The sequence below is a fragment of the Pelobates fuscus genome, chromosome 7 (genome assembly GCF_036172605.1).
Source record: "Pelobates fuscus isolate aPelFus1 chromosome 7, aPelFus1.pri, whole genome shotgun sequence".
Taxonomy (NCBI): Eukaryota; Metazoa; Chordata; class Amphibia; order Anura; family Pelobatidae; genus Pelobates; species Pelobates fuscus.
Window position 1 is genome coordinate 180,786,412 of NC_086323.1, and position 16,005 is coordinate 180,802,416.

The 16,005-nt window shown below is 42.9% G+C and overlaps 1 protein-coding gene across 2 annotated transcripts in view; it reads left to right on the forward strand.

The window, feature by feature from the left end:
• The window catches only part of XPNPEP3 (X-prolyl aminopeptidase 3), a 342,416-nt gene that overhangs the window by 169,630 nt on the left and 156,781 nt on the right, over positions 1–16,005 (forward strand). Inside the window, exons 6-7 of one of the 2 annotated variants that reach the window (XM_063427589.1) lie at positions 1,318–1,431; positions 4,826–4,873. In XM_063427589.1, coding sequence (XP_063283659.1) covers positions 1,318–1,431; positions 4,826–4,873 — 162 coding nt within the window. Of the gene's footprint in view, positions 1–1,317; positions 1,432–4,825; positions 4,912–16,005 lie in introns of both variants that reach the window. The other variant, XM_063427587.1, reaches the window with a different exon arrangement.

The following is a 16,005-nucleotide window of genomic DNA, read 5'->3' on the forward strand; positions in this document are numbered from 1 at the left end:
CAATTGACCGACCTCACACGCTGAATTTGTTGAACTATTTTGGGCAGGAGCCTTGTGTGTGGTCGGTACAACATGAATTCCATACGTTTTAAGAACCCCTGAACCGATCTGGGTGAAATTTGGATATATTTGTCCCCCAGATCGGGGCTATCAGGGGATATGTAATTTGTGGGGATACCTTGTGGGGAAAGGGGTGTTCTAACTTTTGGGGAAATTGTGTGCCCTCTGCCTGGAGATAATTGATTTATTCCTTAACTTATCTCAATATCTCCCAGGCAGAGGGAAGGCGTGTATTACTGAATAAACTGTATGATGATTGGTTAATGTCTTTGTTTGCTGTGGGAGGTCCTCTTGCAGGAGGATTTCTCATAAAAGCCAGTGTGTTTTCAATAAAGATCATTCCTGTTACACCCTTCATGAAGTCTAGGCTCATGTTTGGGGAATATTCTATTTGCTGTGGAGAATCGTCTTGGAAGCTGCATTCATCTACACTATTCCTCTACTCCCTGCTGCAGCTATAATCACTTATGCTCAGCTGTTGGGAAAGGAATAGAAGACCGCAGTACCATAACCACTGCAGGTCTTAACAGGGAACACATGGGATGGGCGGCTGCATTGTAACAAGTGATACAAAAAATGGATACAAATGCAGAAAGACAAGTCCTGCGCTCACTCCCATCACTGGGCGGCTGCAATGACTACAGTACACATCTGCCCCAATATATAGTAAAAACCAAAGAAAAATAAGTTACCTGTGCTCTCTCCTTAATCCCTATGTATTTTTAAACAACTTGAGGTTTTTTAGTTACCTCCAATGGCCATAAGAGGATGAGCCAGCCTGCCACGTCAAGGCAGACACCCCTAGGTGGGTCCTAATTCTAACCATTCACCTTGCTTCCTTGAGCCTCTGGCAAAAATCTCTACTAAGACAGAAAGGGGTATTTTTGATATACACCCCTATATATTGTTAACCCTTAATAGGGAACACATGGGATGGGCGGGTGCATTGTAACTATATATAACTAAAAAACCTCCATTTGTTTAAAAATACATAGGGATTAAGGAGAGAGCGCAGGTAACTTGTTTTTCTTTGAATGATACAGTGATTGGTATAACTGTGCAACAAATAGATTATTGAATATGCACTTTTGTAGATAAATAAAGTTGGCATTTGTGTATAAGCTGGTTATACCAGTTTCTAAAATTGTTATAATGATAGACTATCAGTGTGCAATTTATATGTATGTACTTACGGTAATATGAATAGGTCATTTCTCTTTTATATTGTTCTGAGTTTAATAATGTTTATCCCTACAGTTTGAATTTGAGTGCCGTTCCAGAGGTGCTAATATTCTTGCATACCCACCTGTGGTGGCTGGAGGGAACAGAGCCAATACCCTGCACTATATAAAAAACAATCAAATAATTAAGGTCAGTGTTTAGTGCAAGTTTTTCTCTGTAGGATAAGGTTTACTTTAATCTCTGCATGAAAGCAAACCATGTATGATTTTAGTAAATGAGTGGGCTGTTGTAAATATGTTGAAAATATTTTCCAAATATAGCTACTCAAAATATGTATAAGATAAAAGCATGTTTGTGAATCACACTGTAGGGTTACTTTGAAGAAAAGCAGTACATCATGGTATATACCCAGAATAGAAGGGGGTGGGGGGGAAAGCGCTATACAGAACATGGAGTATATTTCTTTAACAAGTGAATATAGTGAAAAAGTAATAAATGCACACTACCACTTTTCAGAGCCAATTGAACCTGGCTGTGAATACAGCCGCAGTTGGTGTCTATGAGGTTCCTATGTTGGTACTCAGCGTTTTGGGAGATGTCATATTTGTTCGAATTGTTTACAATTGTTTTTATAATTTAAATATTTTTACACTTTAAAAAGCCCTCTGTCTACTGCTCCAGTCTACAGCAAAGGAGGGTTACTCCTAGTAACGCAGAGCTGCTATATATGGAGCTGGATTCTGTGGGAGAGTTTATCTTTATGTCTACATTTGGTATGCTGTCCTGTTTCCATCTACACTATTGTCAATTCTAAGTCCTTCGGTCGTCTGGTGGAACATCATCAGCAACTGCTGCTGTATTTACAGCCAGATGGAACAGCCTCTGAAAATTGTGAATGTGCACATTTATTACTTTTGCACTACATTCACTTTTTAATCAGAATATACTGTATTTTTTTTCTTGTTTCCTTGATATACTGCTGTCTTTCAGAGTAAATATCTATTTATTTGGATTTTTTTTTTTTTAACCATTTTCTGTTGAGTGTATAGGAGTATACATACATGAGTGTGTTTTTGTTTTTTTTTGTTTTATATTTTTGCTGTGCAAAAAAGTGTATAACATGCTTGAGGTGCCCCAACGGCAGTCCACAAGTTGATCAATTCTATTATTTATAACTCGTCAGGCTTTCATGTCCTAGCTGTAGGCATGCATGCTTGTAAGTACAGTGGTAGGCTAGCTATGCATGGAAAACAACATGAGTAAAATATCAAGGTAACAGATTATGTGAACTGGGGATCAGGATCTTAGAAAGTAACTACTTACTGCCACGATATGTGACCCACTGAGTTGCTTCAGCGTGATAAATCAATGATACTTACGATTAAAATAAACACCTAGTATAGTATAGACATAGACAGCCGGTTGTGGTAGAGTTTGTGCCATGTGTCTTACTCGCTGGGAAAAGTGAGTATTTATTGCAAAATAGTAAGATTCTTTGGAAACCATAGTGACTTGAAGCCTGATGAGATTCCCCCCCACCCCACATGAGTGTGTTTTTGTGTTTGTCACAATTCTTCTGCACATATATTATTTTTTTATATATGTATTGTTCACTGATATTTAAATGGTCACAAAACAGAATACACTATGTTCTGTATTTTTCTTTCTTGTTTTCTGGGTATATACCTTGATATACTGCTGTCTTTCACAGTAAATATCTATTTATTTAGATTTAGTTTTTATAATTTTCTGTTGAGTGTATAGAAGGAGTATACATACATTGTTATGGATAAAATGCCTATTTATTCTGTGCATCTGTGTTCACTGGCTGCTAGATCAAAAGCTTCCCTTCCCCTCCCCCCCCCTCCCCCCGTGTGCTCAGTAACTATTTCCTCTGTAAATTCCTCCCATCCCGCTACCCTCCCCCCTTCCCATCGAGCAAGCCTCGTGTAACAAATTTCTATGTTAAAGGAACAGCTTCCTTTACTAACTCCTCCCCCACTTCCTTTGTGCAACTAAAAGCTCTATAGAAACATGCCACGTGTAGTAAAATGGAGCTGGAAAACCGGCTGGGATACAAAGAAATGTCATGTGATGATGCTGGGGTCACGCCCAGTAGGGTGGGTTTAGACAAGACCCCTTAGACTGTTAACCAATTGATGAATGTATACTTTATGTTAACTGTGACTCAGTACATGACATATTTCAGCTTTAAAAGGGAATTGCACCCCCTGCAATAAAGCCCAAGTGATTTACTTCCAGAAGACATGTGCACAATCAATTTAGAAGGAGTAGATAGACAATTAATCAAAGTTTGCTTTGATCTAAATCAACATGAGTGGGTTTTTGTGTTTGTCACAGTTCTTCTGCACATATATATTTTTTATATATATATATATACAGTGGAACCTCGGTTAACGAATGCCTCGGTAAACGAAAAATTCGGTTTACGTATAAAAATTCATTTAAAAAAATGCCTCGGTTTACGTATTTTTTTCACAATACGAAACAAGTGTCCCTGTTTATAGCTCCGCCCCCTGCATACTGAAGTGTGGGTAGGACATGAGTGTGTAGTGTGGAGGTGTTGGAGCCATTTGCAGCAAGTTGTGGAGCCTTGTGGAGCCTTTTGGAGCCATGTTCAGCAAGTTGTGGAAGCTTTTGAAGCCACTTGCAGCAAGTTGTGGAGGCTTTTGAAGCCATTTGCAGCAAGTTGTGGAGCCTTTTGGAGCCATTTGCAGCAAGTTGTGGAGCCTTTTGGAGCCATTTGCAGCAAGTTGTGGAGCCTTTTGGAGCCATTTGCAGCAAATTGTGGAGCCTTTTGGAGCACTTTGCAGCAAGTTTTGGAGCCTTTTGGAGCCATTTGCAGCAGGTTTTGGAGCCTTTTTGGTGCATCTCAAGAAGTGGAAAGGTAGGGAGCTGAGCTTAGTTGTTTGCATGCCTTTTACTGTGTGTTGATGTGTGATGTTTTAAAACATAAAGTTGAATGTTTGAAATGTTATTGTTTGATTAATCATGTCCCTGTACAGTATTTATGCCTTTAACCCCTTAAGGACCAAACTTCTGGAATAAAAGGGAATCTTGACATGTCACACATGTCATGTGTCCTTAAGGGGTTAAAGTGCACTTTATAAAGAGTTTTGAACAGATGAAATACTTTATTTGACTTTTTTCTCACCTCCGGAACAAATTAATTGGTTTTCAATGCATTCCTATGGGAAACCGTGTTTCGGTTTACGAATTTTTCGCAATACGAAACATCCCGGAGAACGCATTAAATTCGTAAACCGAGGTCCCACTGTATATATATATATATATATATATATATATATATATATGTATTTTTCACTGATATTTAAATGGCCACAAAGCATTTGAGACTTATGTAGGATATATTTTTTTATTGAAAAAAAAATTTAATTGTTGATCGCTGGACTTTGAATAGCTTGTCCTTATCTACAGGAATTAGTCATCTGTATATGTGCATAATACCACTCAAAAGAATGAAAGCAAGAAAAGAAAGTACCTTGTTTTATACTCCATGATATTTAGTTGTTTTTGTTTTGTTTATTTTTTTCTATTTCAGCCAGGAGAAATGGTGCTGTTGGATGGTGGTTGTGAAGCATCCTGTTATGTGAGTGACATTACACGTACGTGGCCTGTAAATGGCAGGCAAGTAAGAGAGAGAAAAACATATTTTGTCTGTCAGTAACATGCTAAATAGAAGATTTCTGATTCTGAGACCACATTTTCAGACCAAATTAAAATTCATACTATTTTAATGTAAAATAAAAGACAGACAGTTTAATTAAAGATGAACAAAATAACTGACATGAAGGTGGCAATTTTGCATGTTTCAGAGACAGATCACTGCATCAGTAGTGGTACTAATCTTTCCTCTTTTGTATCTAGTTTAGTTAGCTTATTGACTGCAGGTAACAAAGATCTTTTTCTACTAATGGTGAATGTGTTGTGGGTACTCACTACTATTGTTGTTGTTATTATTTTTGTTATTGGCATTTATATTATGCCAACTTATTCTGCAGCACTTTACAATTTTATAAAGGAGGACATTTAACATTAAATGACACAATTACAAATTGGTACATGAACAGTAGATTGATGAGGACCCACCCAAACGAGCGTACAATAGAGGTGGGAATGAGAGAGAGGTTTGTGAAATAACACTTACCGTGGGAGGCCATAGGCTATTCTAAAGAGATGGGTTTTGAGGGACTTTTTAAATTATTGAAGACTAGGTGACAGTTTGATCTGAGTAGGCAGGTTTTCCAAAGGAGTGCAGCTGCCAACAAGAAGTTATCTACCACCAGTAAAAAGGAGAAGGTCAACAGCAGAGTGACCCAGAAGGGGCGTACCTATGAATTAGTAAATAATTAGAAGTATGTTTTTCCAAGAGAGGCCAAATAAAAGAAAATAAAAGAGGACATAAGAAAGAGTATTGTGTTCTGAGACAGGATGAGGGGAGAAGTGTTATTAGAGAAGTATTATTATTGGATTTAGTTGCAATAAGATCATTAGTCACTTTAGTCAGAGCAGTCTCAAAAGAAAGAAGGGAGTGAAAGCCAGATTGAAAAGGGTGAAAGGGAAAGTAGGAGTTAGGTTAGCGTGTCAGACAGTAAAGGCATGTCATTGCAGAAACTTTGAGGAGAAAATTAGCAGAGATATGGGTGGAAGTTAGAAGAGGAAGATGGACGAAGATGCTTTTTTAGGATGGGTACAAAAGTATCATGTTTAAGAAAAGTGCCAGAAGAAAGCAAACAAGCAATTGCGTTAAGGATAGCACAAGACAAGGGGAGAGAGATCTGATAAGGTGAAGTGGAATATGAGCAATCTAACAAATATTGGGGAGAGAGGAAAGCAGAAGCGCAGACACGTCCTGTTCTGAAGCTAGGGAGATGGCCTGAAGGGTTGGAGAGGCATAGAAATAGTCTGGTTGAGAGAGAGAGAGGATCAACAGGGGAGAAATTATTTCCTTAACTCAAGCGTTCCCAACCCGTGGTACGTGTACCCGCATGGGTACAATTCAGTGCCCCAGGGGGTACACGATAAAAATCCTGGTAAGGATGGGGGTGCAACCGCCCCACATGGGCTGAGGACTGCAATATGAGCAGGTCCATCGGGTGGCCCATGAGATAACGTGCAGTGAGGGGCCTGGTCGTATGCTGCAGTGCACAATAGCACGACCTGTCCTTTCTAACCTGACCACAGTGCTGGGAGAAAGTGAGACGTACATTTCCTCCCAGCTGTAACCAAGCTGCGTGGGAGGGGAGATGAGATAGCCCTCAACTCCCACCAGCCCCAGGCAGCAGAAGCCATCCAAAAGGTATGTGTGTTTTGGGTGTCAGTATGTATGTAGTGTTTGTAACTCTGTGTGTGTGTGTGTGTGTCAGTGTGTATCTGAATGTATGTGTATCTGTGTATCCTTGTGTCAGTGTGCATATCTGTATGTCTGTGTATTTGTGTGTGGGTCAGTGTGGGTATGTGTCAGTCTGTATATGTATATGTGTATGTGAGTTTGTGTATCTATATGTCTGTGCGTCAGTGTGCATGTTTTTATGTCTGTTGTATCTGTGTGTTTGTCAGTGTGTGCATTTGTATTTCTGTGTATCTGTGTATGCATCTATATTTGCATGTGTGGCAGTGTTTGTATCTGTGTGTCTGTGTAATTGCCAAGGCCAGCCCTTCCATAGGTCCCACTGGTACCATGGCTCCAGGCGACACTTTGACAGAGTCTTCATTTTACCACCCCTGTCAAAGTGCCAGGAAAGCCCAGTCTTCCCCGATCAGCTTGTCTTCCCAGGGGCCAGCCCACAGCAACAGCCCTGCTGCAAATTTCTGTAAGTAAATTTACCACTGAAGATCCGGCAATCCGAGATTACTAGCTCTGCTTACAACAATTTGCGGCAGGGCTGTTGCTATGGGCTGGTCTCCGGGAGCAACATAATTCCTTTTTGTGTCTGGCTATGTGTGCTATTATTGCCAAATAGCCAGCACAGGTGGCAGGACATGCAGAAATACAGGAGTTGGACTGAGCCAGCAACAGTGAAAACAAGAGGAACGGAGCTGCAAGGAGTGAATTCAGACTCTACTTCAGCTAGGATCCACCGCACTGCAGATACAGAAAGGGAAGTAATTATTAGTTTCAATGCACACAGTGTGCAGGACACAAAAATTGCAATCCCAGCAGACACTAAATCCCCAGCACACACACCACACTTCTAGCACACACACAGCACATCCCCAGCACACACCACACTCCTAGCACACATACAAACACATACATCAGCAGCACATACACTACATCCCCAGTACATACAAAAACACACTACATCCCCAGCGCTCACACACACAGACACATTACATTTCCAGCATACGCACACAGACACGCTATATGCCCAGCACAGACATGCTACATACCTAGCGCACGAACACACACACACTACACCCCCAGCATACACACACAGACACACACTACATCCCTAGCACACACACACACAGACACTCTACATCCCCAGCACACACGCTACATCCCCAGCATACACAGACACACAATACATCCCAAGCATACACACACAGATATACTACCTCCCCAGCACACACACAGACACACTACATCGACAGCATACACAAAGACGTGCTACATCCCTAGCACACACACAGACATGCTACATCCCGAACACACACGCACAGACACGCTACATCCCCAATATACACACATAGGCACGCTACATCACTGGCACACATACAGACACACTACATCCCAAGCACTCACACTACATTCTCAGCATACACACATAGGCACTCTACATCCCCAGACTAATGGCATACATCCCACATGATAAATTAACTTACTCCTTTTTGGTTTGTTATTGTTAGTGATTTATGTATATTGTACTTTACTAATATTTTAATACCACTGCACAAGCACATCTGTTGGGATGTTTAATTTAGTGTGCATTAATCTAAATATGTTACTGTAATGAATTTATCTAATCATTATATATTTTATTCTGGTTTTAATTATCATAATACATAGCCTGACGTAGGAAGTTATTGAAGGACGTTTTGAGGTGACTGAGGCAAAAGGTGGGTTAATGTCACGACTAGTAATGTGGTCCAGCACGCAGAAACTATGTAAACATATACATAAGTAAGAAAAGGAAAATAATAGGAAAGAGCGTAAACCGGTCCTTAGAATGGCCGGACTAATACGCTAGAGACAGAGAATGGTCAAAGGGAAAGCCGAGGTCAAGGAAGCCAGAAAATACTCAATACCGATTAAACAAGCCAAGTCAGGGAAACCAGAGATCAGAATAACCAGGGAAACGCCAAGGATCAGGATACCAGGAAATCAGAAACACGAGAATAGCAATTTCAGGAAACCAGGAAACTGAAACCACGACATGGCAAAGTAATGGGGAAAGCTAGGGGTTTAAATACCCCTCTCTAGGCTATGATTGGTCAGAGGGCGACCTCTGACCCCAAAACGTGCGTGTGCGTTGACGTCGTGACGTCACGCACACGTTGGTATAATTCTCGGGGGCGGGGCTATCAATAGACGCGACCACGCGGTCGGCGCCATCTTGGATCTGGGCGCGATGCCCGGAAGAACTATGTGCGCGGTTCCCGGCTCGCCGACGAGCAGGTAAGCTCGTGTAGTCGGAGCGGTCGTGCCGGTCGGGCACGACCGTGAGGCTCGGCGGGCCGGTGACCGCAACAGTACCCCCCACTCGAAGACCGCGCACCGGGCGGGAAGGACCCGGCTTAAGAGGAAAGCGGTTGTGAAACGACCGGATAAGACGGGGCGCATGGACCCGGTCAGCAGGAACCCAACAACGTTCCTCGGGACCATAACCCTTCCAGTCAACGAGATAGGACAAGACACCTCTGGATAATTTGGAGTCCATGATAGAATGGACTTCGTATTCTTCTTGATCACCCACTACCAAGGGCGGAGGAGGAGTGGATACCCTGGTGTAGCGATTGCAAGTAAGGGGCTTGAGCAGAGACACATGGAAAGTATTCGCTATTCTCATATGAGCCGGTAGTGCCAAAGAATAGGTCACTGGATTAATACGTTGGGTAACTCGAAAGGGACCAATGTACCGAGGGGCAAATTTCATGGATGGGACCTTAAGCTTGATATGTCTCGTGGAGAGCCACACCCTGTCACCTGGAAGATAGACAGGATTAGCGCCCCGTTTCTTGTCAGCTTGGACCTTTGCTCGGAATGAGGCTTTTTGCAGAGCTGAATGGACGGAATCCCAGGTATCATGAATCGATTCTAAACGGGTGTCCAAAGCGGGGATTTCTGTGTCTGAGAATGCAGAAGGTAAAACAGCGGGGTGATAACCCTGATTAACAAAGAATGGACTGTGATTAGAAGATTCATGAGTGGCGTTGTTTCTGGCGAACTCAGCCATGGGTAAGAGCTCATACCAGTTAGATTGATTGGCATTTATAAAGCAACGTAAATAGGCTTCTAAAGACTGATTCGCCCTCTCTGCTGCTCCATTTGTTTGAGGGTGATATGCTGATGAAAAGGAGAGTTCGACGCCCAATTGTTTGCAAAAGGAACGCCAAAACCTAGAAACAAACTGGGTACCTCTGTCAGATACTATGTTTTTGGGTACACCGTGCAACCGAAAGATCTCTCTCAAGAATATTTGAACAAGATCTTGAGCAGATGGTAATTTCTTAAGTGGGACGAAATGTGCCATCTTCGTGAATCTATCAATAACCATAAGGACTGTATTAAACCTGTTTGAACTGGGTAGATCCACAATGAAATCCATGGCCAAGTGGGTCCATGGAGCACTAGGTATGGGCAGTGGTTGTAACAGTCCAGGAGGTGACCTAGGAGGAACTTTAGAAACTGCACATATTTGACATGCCCCAACATAATCTTTGATATCGTTTCTAAGAGCAGGCCACCAAAATCTCCTGGAGACGGCTGAGAGAGTTTTATGGACTCCAGGATGGCCCGCTGTGAGGTTGTCATGGAACAAATCTAGTACCTTCTTTCGAAACTGAGGTGACACATACAGTTTGTCCGGAGGTTTTCCCACAGGTGCCTGAGTTTGATCTGCTATTATGGCACAGAAGAGTGGAGAAGACACTTCGGAAACAGTAGTGGCAATGAGGCATTCAGGAGGTACAATAGGATATATCTCCTGTTCTGGTACTTCATCTGTCTCAAACTGCCGAGAAAGTGCATCTGCCTTGGTGTTTTTAGTACCAGGCCGGTACGTAATTACGAAATTGAATCGGGAGAGGAACAATGACCACCTAGCCTGACGAGAGGACAGTCTCTTAGCGTCCCCAATATATACAATTTGTTCCTTTTTTTGTTAAATTGGTTATAGGGGAAATCACGGAGGAAAATCCCCTTATGAATTTGCGGTAGTAATTTGCAAAACCTATAAAGCGTTGAGTAGCTTTAAGGCCCTTGGGTAATGGCCACTGTAAGACTGCCTCCAGTTTACGAGGATCCATCTGGAAACCAGACGGAGATATAACGTATCCAAGGAATTGTATCTCCGTTTGGTCAAACTGGCATTTCTCCAGTTTACAGTAAAGGCCGTTTTGTAACAGGGTTTTCAGTACAATTCTCACATGTTCGTGATGTGTCTCTAGGTCTGGGGAATAGATGAGAATGTCGTCCAAATACACTAGAACGAACATGTGAAGGTACTCTCTTAGGACATCGTTAATAAAATCCTGGAATACCGCTGGAGCGTTACATAATCCAAACGGCATAACCAGGTATTCGTAATGTCCCATTCTGGTGTTAAATGCGGTCTTCCATTCGTGACCGTCCTTAATCCTGACTAGATTGTATGCACTTCGGAGATCGAGCTTGGTAAAGACTCGAGCTCCCTTCAATCTGTCAAATAGCTCTGATATAAGGGGAATAGGGTAGGCGTTTTTAATGGTAATCCTATTCAAACCCCTATAATCAATACAAGGGCGTAGGTCTCCTTCTTTTTTAGAGACAAAGAAGAATCCAGCCCCGGCTGGTGAGGAGGACCTACGGATATGACCCTTTCTGAGAGCCTCCTTAATGTATTCCTCTAAACAAAGATTTTCCTGGGGGGACAAGGCATAGATTCCTCCCTTGGGAGGCATAGTCCCTGGTAATAAATTTATAGTACAGTCATAAGGTCTATGAGGAGGTAACCCTTCTGACTGGACCTTGTTAAATACCTCTTTCAAATCCATATACTGTTGTGGAATTTGTGTGGTCAAGGGAGGTGTAACAGGAACATTAATGGTGCCAATAGGTTGTGGGATTTGTTTAAAGCAGACACCTTTGCATCTCTCACCCCAACTCACAATCTCTCCTTCAATCCAATCCAAACGTGGATTGTGTTTAAGGAGCCAAGGGAAACCGAGTATTATCGGAACTGTAGGTGAAGAGATAATTTGAAAGGTCATTTCTTCAGAATGGAGAACACCCACTGAAACAGTGATTGGCAGAGTTTCGTGTGTGATGAAAGGCTGGGTAAGAGGCCTCCCATCAATGGCCTCGACTGCTATAGGTTTCTCTTTATGTCTTAAGGGCAGGAGATGTGTTGCAGAGAATTCTTTGTCTAGGAAATTCTCCGCTGCCCCAGAGTCAATCATAGCCTCACATTGAACAGTAGTGTTCTCGAAAGATAAGGTTACTTTGATAAGGAAACGGTTCTTAGTCAATTTAGGGGACATATACATCACACCTAAGGTCGGTCCCCGTACGTGCCTTAGGTGTGCAAGTTTTCCGGCCGAACCGGGCATGTCGACCTTAGATGCCCCTTCTTGCCACAATACATACATAACCCCTCGTTACGTCTGTGTTGTCTCTCTGCCTCAGTGAGTTTAGCACTACCCAATTGCATGGGTTCAGGTTCTGGAAGAGGCGTTTGGCTACTCACCACTGGGTTAGAGAAACGAGGGGCTATGGACAAATTAGAGCGTCTGTTACGTTGTTTGTTTTTCTCTCTCTCTCTGAGCCGGTTGTCAATGTCTATCATGTAGGCAATAAACTCGTTAAGACTAACCGGAAGGTCTCTAGCTGCAGTCTCATCGTGTATATTCTCAGCTAAACCTTCAGAGAAAGCAGCCACCAGACCGCTATTGGTCCAATCAACCTCAGACGCTAATGTCCTGAACTCTATAGCATAATCGGCTACAGAACGACTGCCTTGCTTGATTCGCATAAGGGCTTTGGCAGCGTTCTTCTCCCTGCCTTTAGGTTCAAATGTAGCTTTAAAGGCCGTAAGAAAAGTATTGTAATCACGGGCTACTGCGTCACCACTTTCCCATAAGGGGTTAGCCCAGGTCAAAGCTTTTCCAGTTAATTGGTTCATCAGATAGCCTATTTTTGATCTATCTGTTGGAAATGAACCTGGGGAGGCCTCAAAGTGGTATTCAATTTGGTTTAAAAAACCTCTGAATTCCTTAGAATCACCTCCATAGCGGGGGGGCGGTGACAAGGTTATGGACGGTGGTTTATGTGGTACGGGAACCACTACAGGTGGCGGAACCACATGTGGTACCGGAGGGACCTCTAAATAGGCAGTCCTCTGGAGCAAGGTCTGAAATGCCTGGGCAAATTGGTCTAACCTGTGGTCCATATCCTCCACCCTACTCTCACATGCGATCATATGCTTGCATAGTTCTGCAGGATCCATGGCCATGTCGTAATGTCACGACTAGTAATGTGGTCCAGCACGCAGAAACTATGTAAACATATACATAAGGAAGAAAAGGAAAATAATAGGAAAGAGCGTAAACCGGTCCTTAGAATGGCCGGACTAATACGCTAGAGACAGAGAATGGTCAAAGGGAAAGCCGAGGTCAAGGAAGCCAGAAAATACTCAATACCGATTAAACAAGCCAAGTCAGGGAAACCAGAGATCAGAATAACCAGGGAAACGCCAAGGATCAGGATACCAGGAAATCAGAAACACGAGAATAGCAATTTCAGGAAACCAGGAAACTGAAACCACGACATGGCAAAGTAATGGGGAAAGCTAGGGGTTTAAATACCCCTCTCTAGGCTATGATTGGTCAGAGGGCGACCTCTGACCCCAAAACGTGCGTGTGCGTTGACGTCGTGACGTCACGCACACGTTGGTATAATTCTCGGGGGCGGGGCTATCAATAGACGCGACCACGCGGTCGGCGCCATCTTGGATCTGGGCGCGATGCCCGGAAGAACTATGTGCGCGGTTCCCGGCTCGCCGACGAGCAGGTAAGCTCGTGTAGTCGGAGCGGTCGTGCCGGTCGGGCACGACCGTGAGGCTCGGCGGGCCGGTGACCGCAACAGTTAATTGGGATGTTGATGTCCTGAAGAGTTAGGGATGGGATTTTACATAAAATAAAGTTGGCAAGCCAGGCAGCAAAATGGATAAGAGGGAGGGAGCCTGCGGGACGTAAACAACAGCAATGTTTGCAGTAATGGGTCTAAAGAGATAAACTGATGGACTTGAAATGAGGACAAAGTGGGGTGGAGGTAGTGGTTTTAAGAAGTAGTGGGGTAAAGCAGTAACTTCTCTGCCACCCTTACTATCAAATTGTCTTGGGATGTGAGTTAACTAAAGAGTGCCAAGGGATAATGAAGCATGGGTAGCAGTGTCAGTGGGATAGAGCCATGTTTCAGTTAATGCCAGTTTATTTAGGTTATGTGAGATGAATAAGTTAAGGAGGATATCACTTGATTTAGCAATGTTGCACAGAGTGTGCATTCCAGAGGGCAATGCGAAAGATGGACATAGAAAGAGAGTTACTCATAATGGGTATCTGATTGGTGCGGTTTCTGATGTTAGTATGAAGTAGGTGAGTAGAGGGGGGGCCAGAGTTTTTGGGAGACATCTCCAGTTTGCATTGGCAAAAGTATAGAAAGGAGAACAGCTGGGAGCAGAATTTTTATGTATGGGGTAAGAGCTGGTGTTTGGAGGCTTTAGAATGAGTTGGTGGAGAAAGGGTGTATATGTATGTGACAAGTGCATGGGATGAATAGAGTGGGGATGGAAGTAATAAAAATGTTGTCATCAGGAGGAGGTATGCAGAAAGAAAGATAGCTTTAAGCAATGAGAGAGGTGGAGGTAAAGGTGAAAAATGGAAGTACCTCTTATAATCTTTACTCTGAGATTGTCTGCACCTCCTCTGTGTGATTTCCCCTCTTTGCTTTCTCCTTGCTTCCTCTATTTCAGCTAGACTGTGCACCAATGGCTGTGCTCCATGATTCTCTATTAGAATACTTTGCATCACACAACACCTGCACAAGAAGTCCTCAACCTAGGAAAAGAAGTCCTCAACCTATCCCCCCCACCCCCCCAATATATACGCCCACAAACCCCCAATATATAGGCTCACAAACACACATCACCCCTCACGCAGAGCATTTCTGACACAGAGCACCCTACACACACACACACACACACACACAGTGCACCCCTCACAAGGTATGTGTGTATATATATATATATATATATATATATAGATATATATATATATAGATATATATATATATATATAAAAATATATATATTCACCAGTAATGGTCAATATTTGGAGTATTACAGAATCAAGTCTACTATCTAGCACTATAATATAAAATTCACTACCTTAAGAAATACATTTGTATTTCCCTCTCACCCTTTAATTTTTTGAAGGCTTTATCTTTAATGTATTAGAAATAACATACAGGGTTAACTATGAAATAATTCATACACAGTATGCATTCATTTCAATATCCCCATAGGTCCGGTCTGAATTTGTTGCCACACACACAGCACACCTCACAAACACAGCACACCTCACAAACACAGCACCCCTCACACACACAGAGTATCCCTCACACACACAGAAAACCCCTCCTCACACACAGAACACCCCTAACACACAGCACAGGGTTTGTATCTGTGTATCTGCATTATTTTTCTCTGTGTAAGCGTGTGAGTGTCTGTGTATCAACATATGTGTGTCTCTGTATCTGTGTGTTAATGTGTGTATCTCTATGCCAGGGTGTGTATCCTTAAGTGTGTCATTGTATGTATAGTGTATGTATCTCTGCATGTGTCTGTTTATCTGTGTGTCAGTGTGTATCTGCATGTGTGTATCTGTGTCTCAGGGTATGTATCTGTGTGTCAGGATTAGTGATGTCCCAAACTGTTCGCTGGCGAATAGTTCCCAGCGAACATAGCTTGTTCGCGTTCGCCGCGGACTGCGAACACATGCGCTGTTCGGTCCGCCCCCTATTCGTCATCATTGAGTAAACTTTGACCCTGGCCTGTACCTCACAGTCAGCAGACACATTCCAGCCAATCAGCAGCAGACCCTCCCTCCCAGACCCTCCCACCTCCTGGACAGCATCCATTTTACATTCATTGCGAAGCTACATTCTTAGTGAGAGTAGGGACAGTGTAGCTGCTGCTGATTTGATAGGGAAATCTACATATGTGTGTCTCTGTATCTGTGTGTTAATGTGTGTATCTCTATGCCAGGGTGTGTATCCTTAAGTGTGTCATTGTATGTATAGTGTATGTATCTCTGCATGTGTCTGTTTATCTGCATGTGTGTCAGTGTGTATCTGCATGTGTGTATCTGTGTCTCAGGGTATGTATCTGTGTGTCAGGATTAGTGATGTCCCAAACTGTTCGCTGGCGAATAGTTCCCAGCGAACATAGCTTGTTCGCGTTCGCCGCGGACGGTGAACACATGCGCTGTTCGGTCCGCCCCCTATTCGTCATCATTGAGTAA